Genomic DNA, 12,065 nt, shown 5'->3' with positions numbered 1-12,065 from the left:
TCTACAAATTTTCCTCTCCGTTTATTCCCTGTCTTTGAATCTGCGCCTTCACCTTCAAGGTAGTGATTGATCGGTGAGGATATTTTCAGGAGTACGCAACGCAACCCCTGTTTCTCAGGTTCCCTAGAAATTTCTGGTTGATTAATGCGACAGATCCAATGATTAAGGTGTATTTCATTTTTCATTTAATTTCATTTTAGACGAGACACCAAAAGGCAGATATCGTTGGATGCATTTTAGCACTCTACTAGTTTCGTATATTTATCGCAAACGATGATTTTTCATTATTTACCGTTGGCTGGGAAGAGCTCATAACCGACGTATCGGCCAGTGGTATGACGTCTCCACATTCGTCGATTATTCTCCTCGGAACCGACTTGGAGGCATTCTAGAAATTGAGAATATGATAAAAAAAAGATGATGGATGGTGGATCGTAAATATGGAGATATCATATATATGGTTAGATAGTCTTGGAAAATTTTCTCAGTCGCTCCAGAAATATTACTTAATGGCATACCAGCTAACAAAAAATTTCAAGCCACAAGATTTCTTTGTTTTGCATCGGCTGAAAGTGTCATGGCGTCCGCTGGATATCTTTTGAGGCTTCTCTGGAGTATTAGCGTGATAAAATGCAGTCCATTGGGCACTGATGGAGATGAGATGAATTATATATATCACGGCCGGTGAGAGCTCACTTTATAATGTGCAATAAATGAAATTCGTGGCTCTTCATATTTCGCGGCTCAATAAGATCACAAATGTTCAATGAATTCTTATAGATATACCCGAAATATTCGAAAGCCAGATTTACTTGTGCCAAGACGTGTCAATGAAGACGGAAGTTTCAACACATTTTCATTACCACATTTTTATAATCGTGCTGAAGTGACTGAGAGAAAAAAAAGATCTATAGATTCAAGTGTGGATAAGTTACATTTAATGCTGCCTTTTCATGGAGCTGATCATCATGTTGAGTTGATGCCATATCATGAATTCATTTCACCGGAAATGGTTATTGAGACGAGGGGCGACGGGCCAGTTAACGACTTGAATGCAAGACTGAGGTTCAAAAGGGTATCAGAAAATCAGTGTCATTACAGAGGTTTTGTGAGGGGCCATTCACACTCCCGGGCTGCATTGTCCTTCTGTGATGGAGTGGTGTGTATTTCACATGAACGTTTTCCTCGGATGATTAATAAATGAAGCGGGGGTAATTTTAATTTGTTCGCTGCAGGCTGGATATATTCAGACGGATCATGGAAGATATTTCATCGAGCCAATGAGTGAATCAAAGCCGGGAAATGACGGTCAGCATGTGCACATGATTTACAAAAACCAAGCGCCACATGAAAAGGATTCGCCAGAGCATTTCTGCGGAACTGGGGGTCCAGTTTTATTTTCATATTAACTTCATTTTATTTTTTTTGTATACCATGAGAGCATGACTTTGAGGTGCTTTATAAAAATGTAGATGACTGGAGATCTGCGTGGGCGGAGCAACTGGTCAAGAAGAATCAACGTTCCCTGGAAGTTGGTAATTCAAAATCATTGAAACGTGCTGATACGAAGAATCTAAATTCCGGGACGCACAGTATTCATCGTTTCATTGAGCTGGGAGTTGTTGCGGATAAAAAATTCCTCGATTTTTATGCGGGGAGCGATTATGAGAAGTATTTACTCACGATTATGAATATGGTCTCCGATTTCTATCATGATTCTTCTGTGGGCAATCAAATCGACGTCGTTGTTGTAAAGATAACTTATCTTGAAGCTGAAAAGAAAGAGGTTTTCATATTATTTTAAAATACCCATCGATTCAGAATAGTGTAATAATTAAATTATTCCACTAATGACACGTTTAGATTGACTTGTCGATTTCACCAAAAGCAGAGAAAACACTCGAGAGTTTCGCAGCTTGGTCAGAAAAAATGAATCCAAAAGACCGCACCCATCCAAATCATTTCGATATATCAGTTCTCATTACCCGGTAATAAAAATATAACTGAGAAAATTTTCCTCTAATGAGTAACTCAATTTTATGGAATGAATTAAAATTATTTAAGCCATGATATATGCTCTGAGGAGTCTGGGTGCACTTTGATGGGATTAGCGTATGTCGCGGCCGCGTGCGATCCTCCGAAAGCGGCAGCCATCAATGAAGACTCGGGTCTTCTCCTTGGAATTGTGACAGCTCACGAAATTGGTCATGTGTATGTATATTCCTTCGTGCATAGATATTCATTACATGTCGAACGAAAATGTTACCATATCACCTGTCATTATTTTTATTCCATGGAAAATATGGGAAACAAAACAATTTCAACCGCACATTAATACTCACATTTTTAGAATGGGCTGCTCACATGATGAAGAAAATGTCAGTGGGTGTTCTCCCCAGGATAAAGATCAAAGTTACTTCCTTATGTCTCCCATCGTCTTCATTTACACACTGCGATGGTCCACGTGTAGCCGAAAGTTCATAACGAACTTGCTTGAGTAAAATATAATTTTTTACCGATAAATTAATAATTATGAAGGGTAATGTTGTGTGGGATGCTTTATTAGGAGTGGTTTAGGAGAATGCTTGAACAATGACCCAAGAAATCCACCAGCAAAGTATAAACTTCCTGATATGCTTCCGGGAGCAATGTATGATGCGAATTTTCAATGCAGCCTTGATGAAAAAACATCAGTTCTCTGCGAACGGGGGCAGGTACGGATGGGGGAAAGGGAGTCATCATTTTCTCAAATTTTTGCTTTCGATTTGACCACCCTGACAGCATCTACGTTATTAGGGCTTGAACTGTGAGCAGTTGTGGTGCAAAAATGGCACTACCTGTTTCTCAAGAAATGCACCTCCAGCAGAAGGTACTAAGTGTGCGGAAAATAAGTGGTGTATAAAAAAAAAATGCGTTGACATGGGCTCAAGACCAGCGTCTGTGCACGGTGGATGGGGTGATTGGGGTTCGCAAAGTGCGTGTTCGAGAACCTGCGGTGGTGGTGTAAAGGTCACTGAACGCGAATGTAATAAACCTCCACCCTCAAACGGTGGCAGATACTGCATTGGAGAAAGAAAAAAAATTACAATATGTAATACTTCGGTAAGACGAAATTTTACATTTTTATGAAGATTTGCTGAGAAGGTTTTTTATGGCTGGAAATTTTACTCGGTAATTTTTAACGCGATTTATTTAGTGAAATCTGGGATGCGTTTTTCAGCCGTGCGATCCATACACACCAAATTTTCGAGCTATCCAATGTTCTGAGTTCGACACAAAGCCAATTTTGACTGATGGATTGCATCGGTGGAAACCCTTTTACAGAGATGATATTGACATGTGTGCATTATACTGTATGAATGAGAGGAATACTTTCGTTAAATTAGCGCCAACAACTAAAGATGCAACACCCTGCAAAGCAGGAACCAATTATATGTGCATTTCTGGATCATGCAGAGTAAGATCTTACTATATTTTATTATGTGATAAAGAGAAATGAATTCCTCGAATAGACATGTACAGGCGGTAGAATAACATGTCCTTGAAATCATATAAATAATCATATTTTCCCCACTGCCACCTGAGGAGAGTATATAAAGCCGATCTTCAGATATCTTTGCCGCAATGCGGAAAATAACCGCGGCATCCATCTCGAAGCCAATAAAATTGACAGGAAATTGTTTTTTTTTTTACCGTTTTCCCAGAAAGTTGGATGTGATTGGCAATTAGATTCTGATGCAATAGAAGACAAGTGTGGTGTTTGCAAGGGCGATGGTACCCAGTGCAGTCCTGTGGAGGGAGAATATACTAAGACGCAACTCAAGGGTAAATTCTCTGTAGGATGTGTTTCAAAATGTCCTCGCCATTTACATCACTTTTTCTAACGCTTCGGCCTTTTTTTTTAAAAGATTACCAACCAGTGATAACAATTCCGAAAGGTGCCCGAAGTATTCGCATAGTAGAGAAGGCATCATGTGAGAATACACTTGCATTGCGGACAGAAAAGGACGCCACATTTTGTTTAAATGCTAATCAGTAAAAATATTCTTATCGTGAAATAATGATCTGTGATTTTTTCTTGGACTTGGTACAGATGTGCGTATCATTTTCTGCTTACAGCAAAGAGCAAAAGAATGGTGAGTACGACTGTGGTGGTACATCATTGATGTACACTCATCCTGAAGGAGATCGTGAAGAAATTGACATAAAAGGACCACTTGTAGAAAACATCGAACTCATGGTAATGAATGCTGCATATTTAGAGATCATTTTATTTTCGTCAGTGACTGAATTAAAAAAATTTTGTTTCATTTCACTTGAGTTCAGTATACGTTCTTTCGCCCGAGAGAGAATCCGGGTGTCAAGTACACGTGGTACGTCATGTCCGGCGCTAAACCCGATTACGTACCGAAGTATGCATGGGATTTTACTGAATGGTCAAAATGTGATGCAAAATGTGGCGGTGGAACTATGAACTCAGAACCGTCTTGTATTGAACAGCAGAATGGAATAGTTTCAGCGAATTTTTGTCAAAACTTACCCAAGCCGGAGCCCAAGATAAGAGTATGCAATGAGCAGCCCTGTCCAGCCAAGTAAGTTGATTGATTTATCAGTAAAAAAAAGAACTACTTAAGGTAGACCAGGGCAAGATGAAATTTCTTTGAAAAAAAAGCATGTAACGTTTTAATCAATAATTATTATTTTATAATGGACTTCAGACTTGGCTCAGGTCTCATTGAATTTTCACGGCAGGTGGAGAGTCAGTCAATGGAGTAAGTGTAATGCATGCGATGGTAAAAAAGGTACGAAGCATCGTAAAGTTCAGTGTGTAAAACCTGCGGCTCATCCTGGTGGTGATGATGTTCAAGCAGATTTCAAAGTGTGCAAGGGACGCGTCCCGAAGCAGAAGGAAGATTGCGTCGGTAAAAGGCCATGTAAAACAATGTGCCCGAAGAAGACGCGACAATCTAACGAATTGTCTAGTGATGTTGAGGCCAATAACGATCAATCTATTAAAATTTTACAATCGCAATACCTGAAACACGGAGAGAATGAATTGGATAATGACGAAAAAGTAAAAGATCATGAGGAAAAACGAACATGCCACGACAATGATAATTTTTCCAGACCAATAGAGGAAGATATTGAATTCAGGAAATTCAGTACACCGAAACCTGGATCAATTATTCAGGATCATAATCCAGCTGAAACGGCTGTATTGTATGAAGTGCCAGTGAAAGACGATTCTCTTCAATTCAATTTATCGGATACAGCATTTCATGATTTCGGAAAATCATTACCTATCGAGCTCGACACGTCTCGGGAAACAATGTACACAGGTGCAGAAGCCCTTAAACTCATCCACAATATGGCTAACGGTAACATGACACAAAATGGTGACCGTAATTACACGGAAGTTGACCAACTCCGATAAGAGGACTAATGGAATGAAATTAACCAATATCTTCAAATTTTGTAATCTGATAATTTCTCAATAAATCATTAAAATACACACAACATAAAAACAAAAATGGAGTGAATGACGACTGTATTCAAGACTGCCTGATGATCTCGTCAACGTTTTTATCAAAGTCTGCATGGCGGTCTCATCAATTGAATTCTCGTGGCTGGATGAATTTTGCAGGATATATTTGATAACATTAACAATATCACATTTCCCTTCATGAATATTCCAGACCATTCCATATTGGCACAAGCAGTCGAAACTACTGGGGAGATTAATACAAATTTGACCGTCCTTGAGTGAGCAATTATGAAGACCCCTTACACATTCATTCACATCAACACATAATCCAAATCGTGAAGACCACTCGTATCCCTTAGTTTCGCATTTACAACTGATATTCATCTGGTTACTCATTAATGCATTTAAATCTTGATTACTCTCACGACTGAGTGAACATTTTCGAGCACCTGAAATAATCTCTCGTAAATACGTCACGCAAGGATCTTTTTCACTGAAAAAAATGCTTTTTTGAGGAAAGTTTTATTCCAATATAATGAGTAACCTGGATTATTACTGCGATAACACGGATTCTCAGGATTCTGAAAGCAGTCCTTCATATACCAGATATGTTTCATGGGACAACAGTGATCTGGACAGAAACTATACATAGCACAAGCAAAAGGTTGACTGTCATCGGCTCGGGGATCCTTATTATTGGCACCATAGACATCCAAGCAATTGGCATGATTATCGCAGGATTCACCGAAAAGTCCGAGTTGTGGTGTTTCCAACATTGTGTACCAGCACATGTAATAAGCCGCTGATGTACGCCACTGAAATCTCTCTAAAATAATCGAAGCAATGCTTCTTTTAATATAAAAATATTCTCCTAAATTAAACTTGACAAAAAAAGTTGAAAAAACCAACTTTACCAATTGGTCCCTGGAAAGGGACGAATGTCAAGTTATCTCGATGCTGGGCCATTTGACAATTCTTCTGTAGTGACAAAATCTTTTCGTTATCCTTTGCCACATGCAAATTCTTCTGATTTATGATCGTAGTGATATCATCGGAACGTTTCAATGAGGTCAATTGTACAGTGGTATCAAGATACTTGAGACACTCGGTAAAGCTGCTGATGCAATGTCGATGCACTTCCCAGTGCAAAGATCTTAATGGAGGTTTTGGAAATTCATGGTAAAGTTTCACGAGTGATTCCTCACTTGTCTTGTAATAACGATGATCGTAGTCTAAAAATTTATGAGCTCTTAAATAATACGCAACGTCACGTACAGCACGATTCATATTCCATATCGTATTGCTGACTTCAGTTGTGGGGCTCGCTTTCATATTGACATTCAACATATCTTCGCTTATTGACGTTATGTCTGATTTAATATCATCGTTGGTCTGGGGAGTTTCAAAGTCTGCGCTCATATCTGACAGATTAACATCAAAATTTAAAAATATTGCAATGCATAGCACTTTGAATATTTCCATGGCAAGTATGAATATATTATCAATGATATTTTGAGTGACTGAATCCCGAATTCGATCGATTCCGAATCGGAACTATAGGTTGGAATGCATTTTTTTTTCTCATTTGTTTACCCGAAGAGAAATCATTGATCATGGATGAGATTATTATCTGAGTATGACCTACAAAAAAATCTCTTCTCTTTTAAACGGAACGTATAACGCAGGTAACGTCTGAGAATAATTTTCGACTCTACCGGTTTAGTCCAAGTACTCCGATGAATAGATATGATAAAATCCGATTACAGTATATCGTGCTGAAGTGGAGCCATAAGAATAGTATACATAAACATTCATCAAATATTCAGGTTGCATCGATGAGAGGAAAATATCAAAGATATTATATAATTCAGCCCGTCCTTCAATTATATCGACCATTCACATAATTATTGATTACAAAATTATTTCGATCCTACTTTTCCCCTACGGTTCTGAAAAGGAGAGAAAAATTGAAGTGGAATCCGTGCTGGTGATCAGCTCAACGTGTCGGTAGTACACGTTTAAATGACCAGATTCACACAGTAGTCAGGTAAGTGTGCGAAACCTTATCGATCGTAAACATGAACACGTCGTCTACATAAAAGTTATGGGAGTGAAATACAACATCTATCGCAAATGAGTACCTGGTTGAGCGCTCTCCGAGTTAATTACTGGTCTATTTCTTCTTGGTGAATATATTCTTAATTGAATTTTCTAAGTACATAAAATCCATTCACAATTACATATAACGAGGAGGGAAAAACAAAGTAATTTCAGTTTTAAAAAACTGATAATATCAGATGCAATTATGTGCAATGGGTGGAGAACCGTTGGGTCCGGTTCTTTGAATATTTTTTTTCATTTAAATCATTTCATTTAAACTCGTGCAGTTGCACCTTTAACCAGATATCTTTGGACAAACATGGAGAAGGAGTTCATAGTGGTGTTGTGTGGGTTGTAGGGTAGGGAGAGGAATTTTCTACATATGGTGGCTGCAAAGGGGCGACTGCGTCCTCAACCCCTTATTGGCGCTCGCGCAATGTAGTTCCTCGTCAATCCTTGACGCGGGAGCATCTCCTTTCGAAAGTGAGCTCTGTTCTGCATCAACCACTCTAATGTGTAGTAACATTATAACACTCGGCATAGAGGACCATCAGTTAGTTCGATTGGTCAAGGAATTTATTGATGCAATTTCGCTAACGCGGTTTCTCGCTCAATAATAGCTCAAGCTGTGAAAGTACAGTGTCTACAAGTCAGAGTATTCGTCAAGAATTCTCCTTGAATGAGTGAACCCAAGTGGTGATAATTAATGTTGCATTGAAGGGGAACAATTTTTAGTCAACTTTTTTTTTTGATTGTGGCCATTGTGATAGGCTGTTAATTCCGAAATATCTGCCAGTGATTTAGTGATATCTGTCATGTGGACAAAAGCCTGATTAATCCGTCCATAAATTTCATTGTGATATTTCAGAAAATAAAGTCAAGTATGATTTCCTATTGGAGGGAATTTTTTTTTTAAATTACTATACCTCGGAGAAGAGCTGTGAGAGGGAATGTGGTGGTATAATTATGACAGCTGAGAATACTTATCATTGGGGATTCATCTCAACTGGTGAATTACATCATGTTCACCATTTTGAAGTGCCGGAGCCGCGCGTACAATGTAGCCCATAAAACGTCAGATGCATGATGTTACAGTTGGAAATTGAGGATACGCGCATAGAATTCTTTTATAAACGTCAGAAGCTTCGATTGGAGTATAGATACATTGGCTGAAAATGCTAGTGAGATAGTATCTGAGAATGTAAGAGTTATCGCTAGGAACCAGCGATGTCTACTTCTCTTTCCTCGCTCCTTTGCTTTATCGTTTATTTGGGTAAGTTGACATTTTTTTTTATCATTTCCATTAATTGCATTAATTCAGAGTAAAAAATTAAAAATATTAAGTTTTGGCTTTCATCAGAAAGGGAAGCCCTCGCAGTATCTCCGATGAGTGAATTTTTTTCACACGTTTTTTTTTTTAAAAACAAAAAAAATTTGAAACTCTACGGAGGATTATTAAATCATGTCCGATTACACAGCGGAGAAAATTCGATCACTGAAGTTTGAAGAATTCAGTGATTCTTATCATTCGTTGAAAAATCCCAATCAATATTTATATTTACGAGTGTTATAGCTGAAATATCCTTTAGGGCGATAATTTTACCATTATTTCACAGGTTCTATTGACCATAATTTTCGCGTCGGGATATCAAGATTTTACATCTGGATTTTAATTTTTTTGATTTGCAATAATGTCCAACTCATTTTTTAATATTATTTTTATTATTGCAATTAATATGAACACAATGAATATTATTCAGCCTTCTCTTAAATTGAGAAATAAAATGTTGAATTGAAGAAACGCTGACATTGCAATAACCTGCACTTTCAGTGGTTCATTCTTCCGGAATATGCACATCTTGATGAACGACAATGAATGTCAGTGATGGCCCGCGCTCTCAGATTTATTCATTCAAATACATAACAAGAAAACTAGAGTAATGATTTTTAAAACATACATCGTACCGAGGATTTTGCTTGGCTGGACTTAAAAAAATGCTCTTTGAAGACAGCCTGTGAAAAATGGAAACAAATTTTAAATTAAATGAACCAAAGTTCTGGGCGTGGTTCATTAAAAGCAGAGTTAGAGTAGCATAAAACTTCGGAGCAATGTTCGCTCGCGCAAAACATATATAATATACATGAGAATAATTATATGTGCTCATATATATTACTCTTACTGCATTGGGTCAGTTTCATTATTCCTGAATGTTTTGATATTCTAATTCTAATTATTCCTCTTTTATAATTATTTTATCTCATTGTAATTCAGCGGCTTAGATGGTTGAATCTAGAGATTGACGTACGGCATGAAGGGGCTATGTCTCTGAGGACTCCGTATAGATGTTAATGTGATTACAGGTGGAGTTGTAACATGTCTACGTAATTTTCGCACCGATTTTTTGGAAGAATGGCCAACACCTGGTACTGGACCACACTTCGATACCTCGATGCCTTCAAATTTCACTGGTCTGGTTGGCGACACTGTTGATCTTGTTTGCAAAGTCAAAAATCTGGGTAACCGTACGGTAAGTTCGATCTCAATCGAAAATATCGTGAATAAAAAAGAATGACTGCGTATCGTCGGTCTCGCCTTCGGCTCGGATATCAATCCGGAATGTGGGGAGGAATTATATTTTTTCTACGGCTAGGCCTGAAAATACTGACTGACTTTTCGACTGAAAAAGATAATTTTCTGGCCGGTACACGTCAAGAAAATGGCTTTTCCCAGGTTCTGCGTTTAAAGAGATGGAGAAATTCGGTAGAGGTTCGTCATATACCAGAAGGGCAAGAGGTATTTGTAGGAGCGATCGATGAATCGCAGGTATACTTCGGTATAACATTAATCTTTGGTTTGTAACCGAGTGATGCAAGAACCCACACCTCTACCTTCGGTACGAGAACAAGTTTAAAGCTAGCGAGAGAACCGGGAAAATCAATAATGTTCATCGCTGCCACAGTATCCAACGTGACTTGATGTATATTGTCACGAGCCTTATACATGGAAATAAGTTAGATTAGTCGAAAAAATGATTAATTTTTTCAACAGGTATCCTGGGTAAGACATCGTGACATACACTTGTTGACAGTTGGTCGTTATACCTATACGAGTGATCAACGTTTTGAGGCCCAACATTTTCCACATACAGAGGAGTGGACTCTAAGGATTCGTTATCCGCAGCGCAAGGACTCGGGTTTCTACGAGTGCCAAATATCAACAACACCGCCCATTGGCCATCCAGTATTTCTGACTATAGTCGGTAAATGGGTTGTCTTTATTCAATTAACCATCAACGTGACAACATATCGTTTCCAAGCAGATTTACATCGTGCATGCACCTAGAGATCCTTTGGGAAACCGCATTATCCCACATGAACACAATGAACTTGGTGCACCTTTGAATGTGCACTCGTGTATGTGTATGTATGTTTCAGAGCCCGTGACCATTATAGTGGGGGAGCCCGATCTTTTTGTGAATAAAGGCAGCACTATCAACCTAACTTGTCTCGTTAAATATGCCCCAGATCCACCTCCAACGATGATTTGGCGTCACAATAGCGAGGTGAGTTTTCCCCTAAACTGCAGTGTCATCGCGCTCTCAACGATATGAAGAATGACCAGATAGAGAACATAAAAAAAATGTCAATCAAGAACAATGAGTCTCGTTGAGTGGACGGATAAATTTTTCTTTCGACGTTATGGCGTCTACCCCCAAAAAAATTAAGTCACTTGAAAAGAAGAATAACACATGAAGTTAAATTTGTCACTTCTTTTTTGCATATGGATACAATTGAAGAATATCAATTTTGATTCGCCCCGTGGTGGTATCAGTCTGGTGACAGAAAAGGGTCGTGAGACATCAAGTCGATTGATGATACAGAATGCAGTGCCAAGTGACTCTGGTATTTACACTTGCAAGCCAAGCAATGCCAATCCGAACTGTATAAGAGTTCACGTTGTCAGAGGTAATGATGACAATATGATTAATATCTTTTGTTTGAGCGATTGCAAACGCTTGAGAATCATTCGTGGCGTTTTTGTGCTCAATGTTGCAGAAGAACATCCCGCTGCAATGCATCACGGTGTGAGTGCGTATTTGCACAGCGACGATAAATTTCGTTTGTTCTTAACTACCATAGCGACTACAATTCTATTTATATGAGATTCATTATCCGCTTAAATGACAATTACCCGAGTGGTTAAACTTCAAGCGGCCATGAATAATTATGTAATTGAAAAAGCTAGAAGCAAAAAAATTAAGACCGAGAAAATAATTTTTTCATCAGGGTAAAATTTGCCACTTCTATTGTACTATTGTGACCAAGAGAAATTGTTTCTTCACAGATCAAGCCCCCAGTACAATAATTCATAAGGATGTAGTATTTTGTTATAGTCCAAATTTGAAAACTAACATTTAAAAAATTTAATGACATCATCATCGAAATTATGAATACTACGTAATTGTAAATAAAATAATTG

The 12,065-nt window shown here is 38.3% G+C and overlaps 3 protein-coding genes across 3 annotated transcripts; 2 read left to right on the top strand and 1 right to left on the bottom strand.

The window, feature by feature from the left end:
- The first annotated feature begins 653 nt into the window (after positions 1–653).
- On the top strand, positions 654–5,452 carry LOC105267832 (A disintegrin and metalloproteinase with thrombospondin motifs 12-like). The gene is made up of 15 exons (XM_011306945.1): positions 654–684; positions 781–1,159; positions 1,236–1,386; positions 1,473–1,786; positions 1,864–1,988; positions 2,065–2,211; positions 2,351–2,497; positions 2,567–2,714; positions 2,797–3,102; positions 3,221–3,457; positions 3,705–3,825; positions 3,909–4,035; positions 4,120–4,240; positions 4,327–4,592; positions 4,753–5,452. The coding sequence occupies exons 1-15, from the start codon at positions 662–664 to the stop codon at positions 5,432–5,434; spliced, it is 3,294 nt and encodes a 1,097-aa protein (XP_011305247.1). The 5' UTR covers positions 654–661; the 3' UTR covers positions 5,435–5,452.
- A 14-nt stretch (positions 5,453–5,466) lies between these two features.
- LOC105267859 (uncharacterized) lies at positions 5,467–6,904 on the bottom strand. Its single transcript, XM_011306990.1, has 4 exons — positions 6,400–6,904; positions 6,030–6,311; positions 5,545–5,934; positions 5,467–5,480 (listed from the first exon to the last, which is right to left on the bottom strand). Exons 1-4 carry the CDS (start codon positions 6,902–6,904, stop codon positions 5,467–5,469), a joined length of 1,191 nt encoding a protein of 396 aa, XP_011305292.1.
- A 1,158-nt stretch (positions 6,905–8,062) lies between these two features.
- Positions 8,063–12,044, top strand: LOC105267830 (protein amalgam-like). The gene is made up of 6 exons (XM_011306942.1): positions 8,063–8,858; positions 9,947–10,113; positions 10,635–10,845; positions 11,021–11,148; positions 11,383–11,551; positions 11,642–12,044. The coding sequence occupies exons 1-6, from the start codon at positions 8,813–8,815 to the stop codon at positions 11,746–11,748; spliced, it is 828 nt and encodes a 275-aa protein (XP_011305244.1). The 5' UTR covers positions 8,063–8,812; the 3' UTR covers positions 11,749–12,044.
- The last annotated feature ends 21 nt before the right edge of the window (positions 12,045–12,065 follow it).

This window comes from Fopius arisanus, unplaced genomic scaffold (assembly GCF_000806365.1).
Source record: "Fopius arisanus strain USDA-PBARC FA_bdor unplaced genomic scaffold, ASM80636v1 scaffold00050, whole genome shotgun sequence".
Classification (NCBI taxonomy): Eukaryota; Metazoa; Arthropoda; class Insecta; order Hymenoptera; family Braconidae; genus Fopius; species Fopius arisanus.
This window is presented reverse-complemented; position numbering and strand designations above follow the sequence as displayed.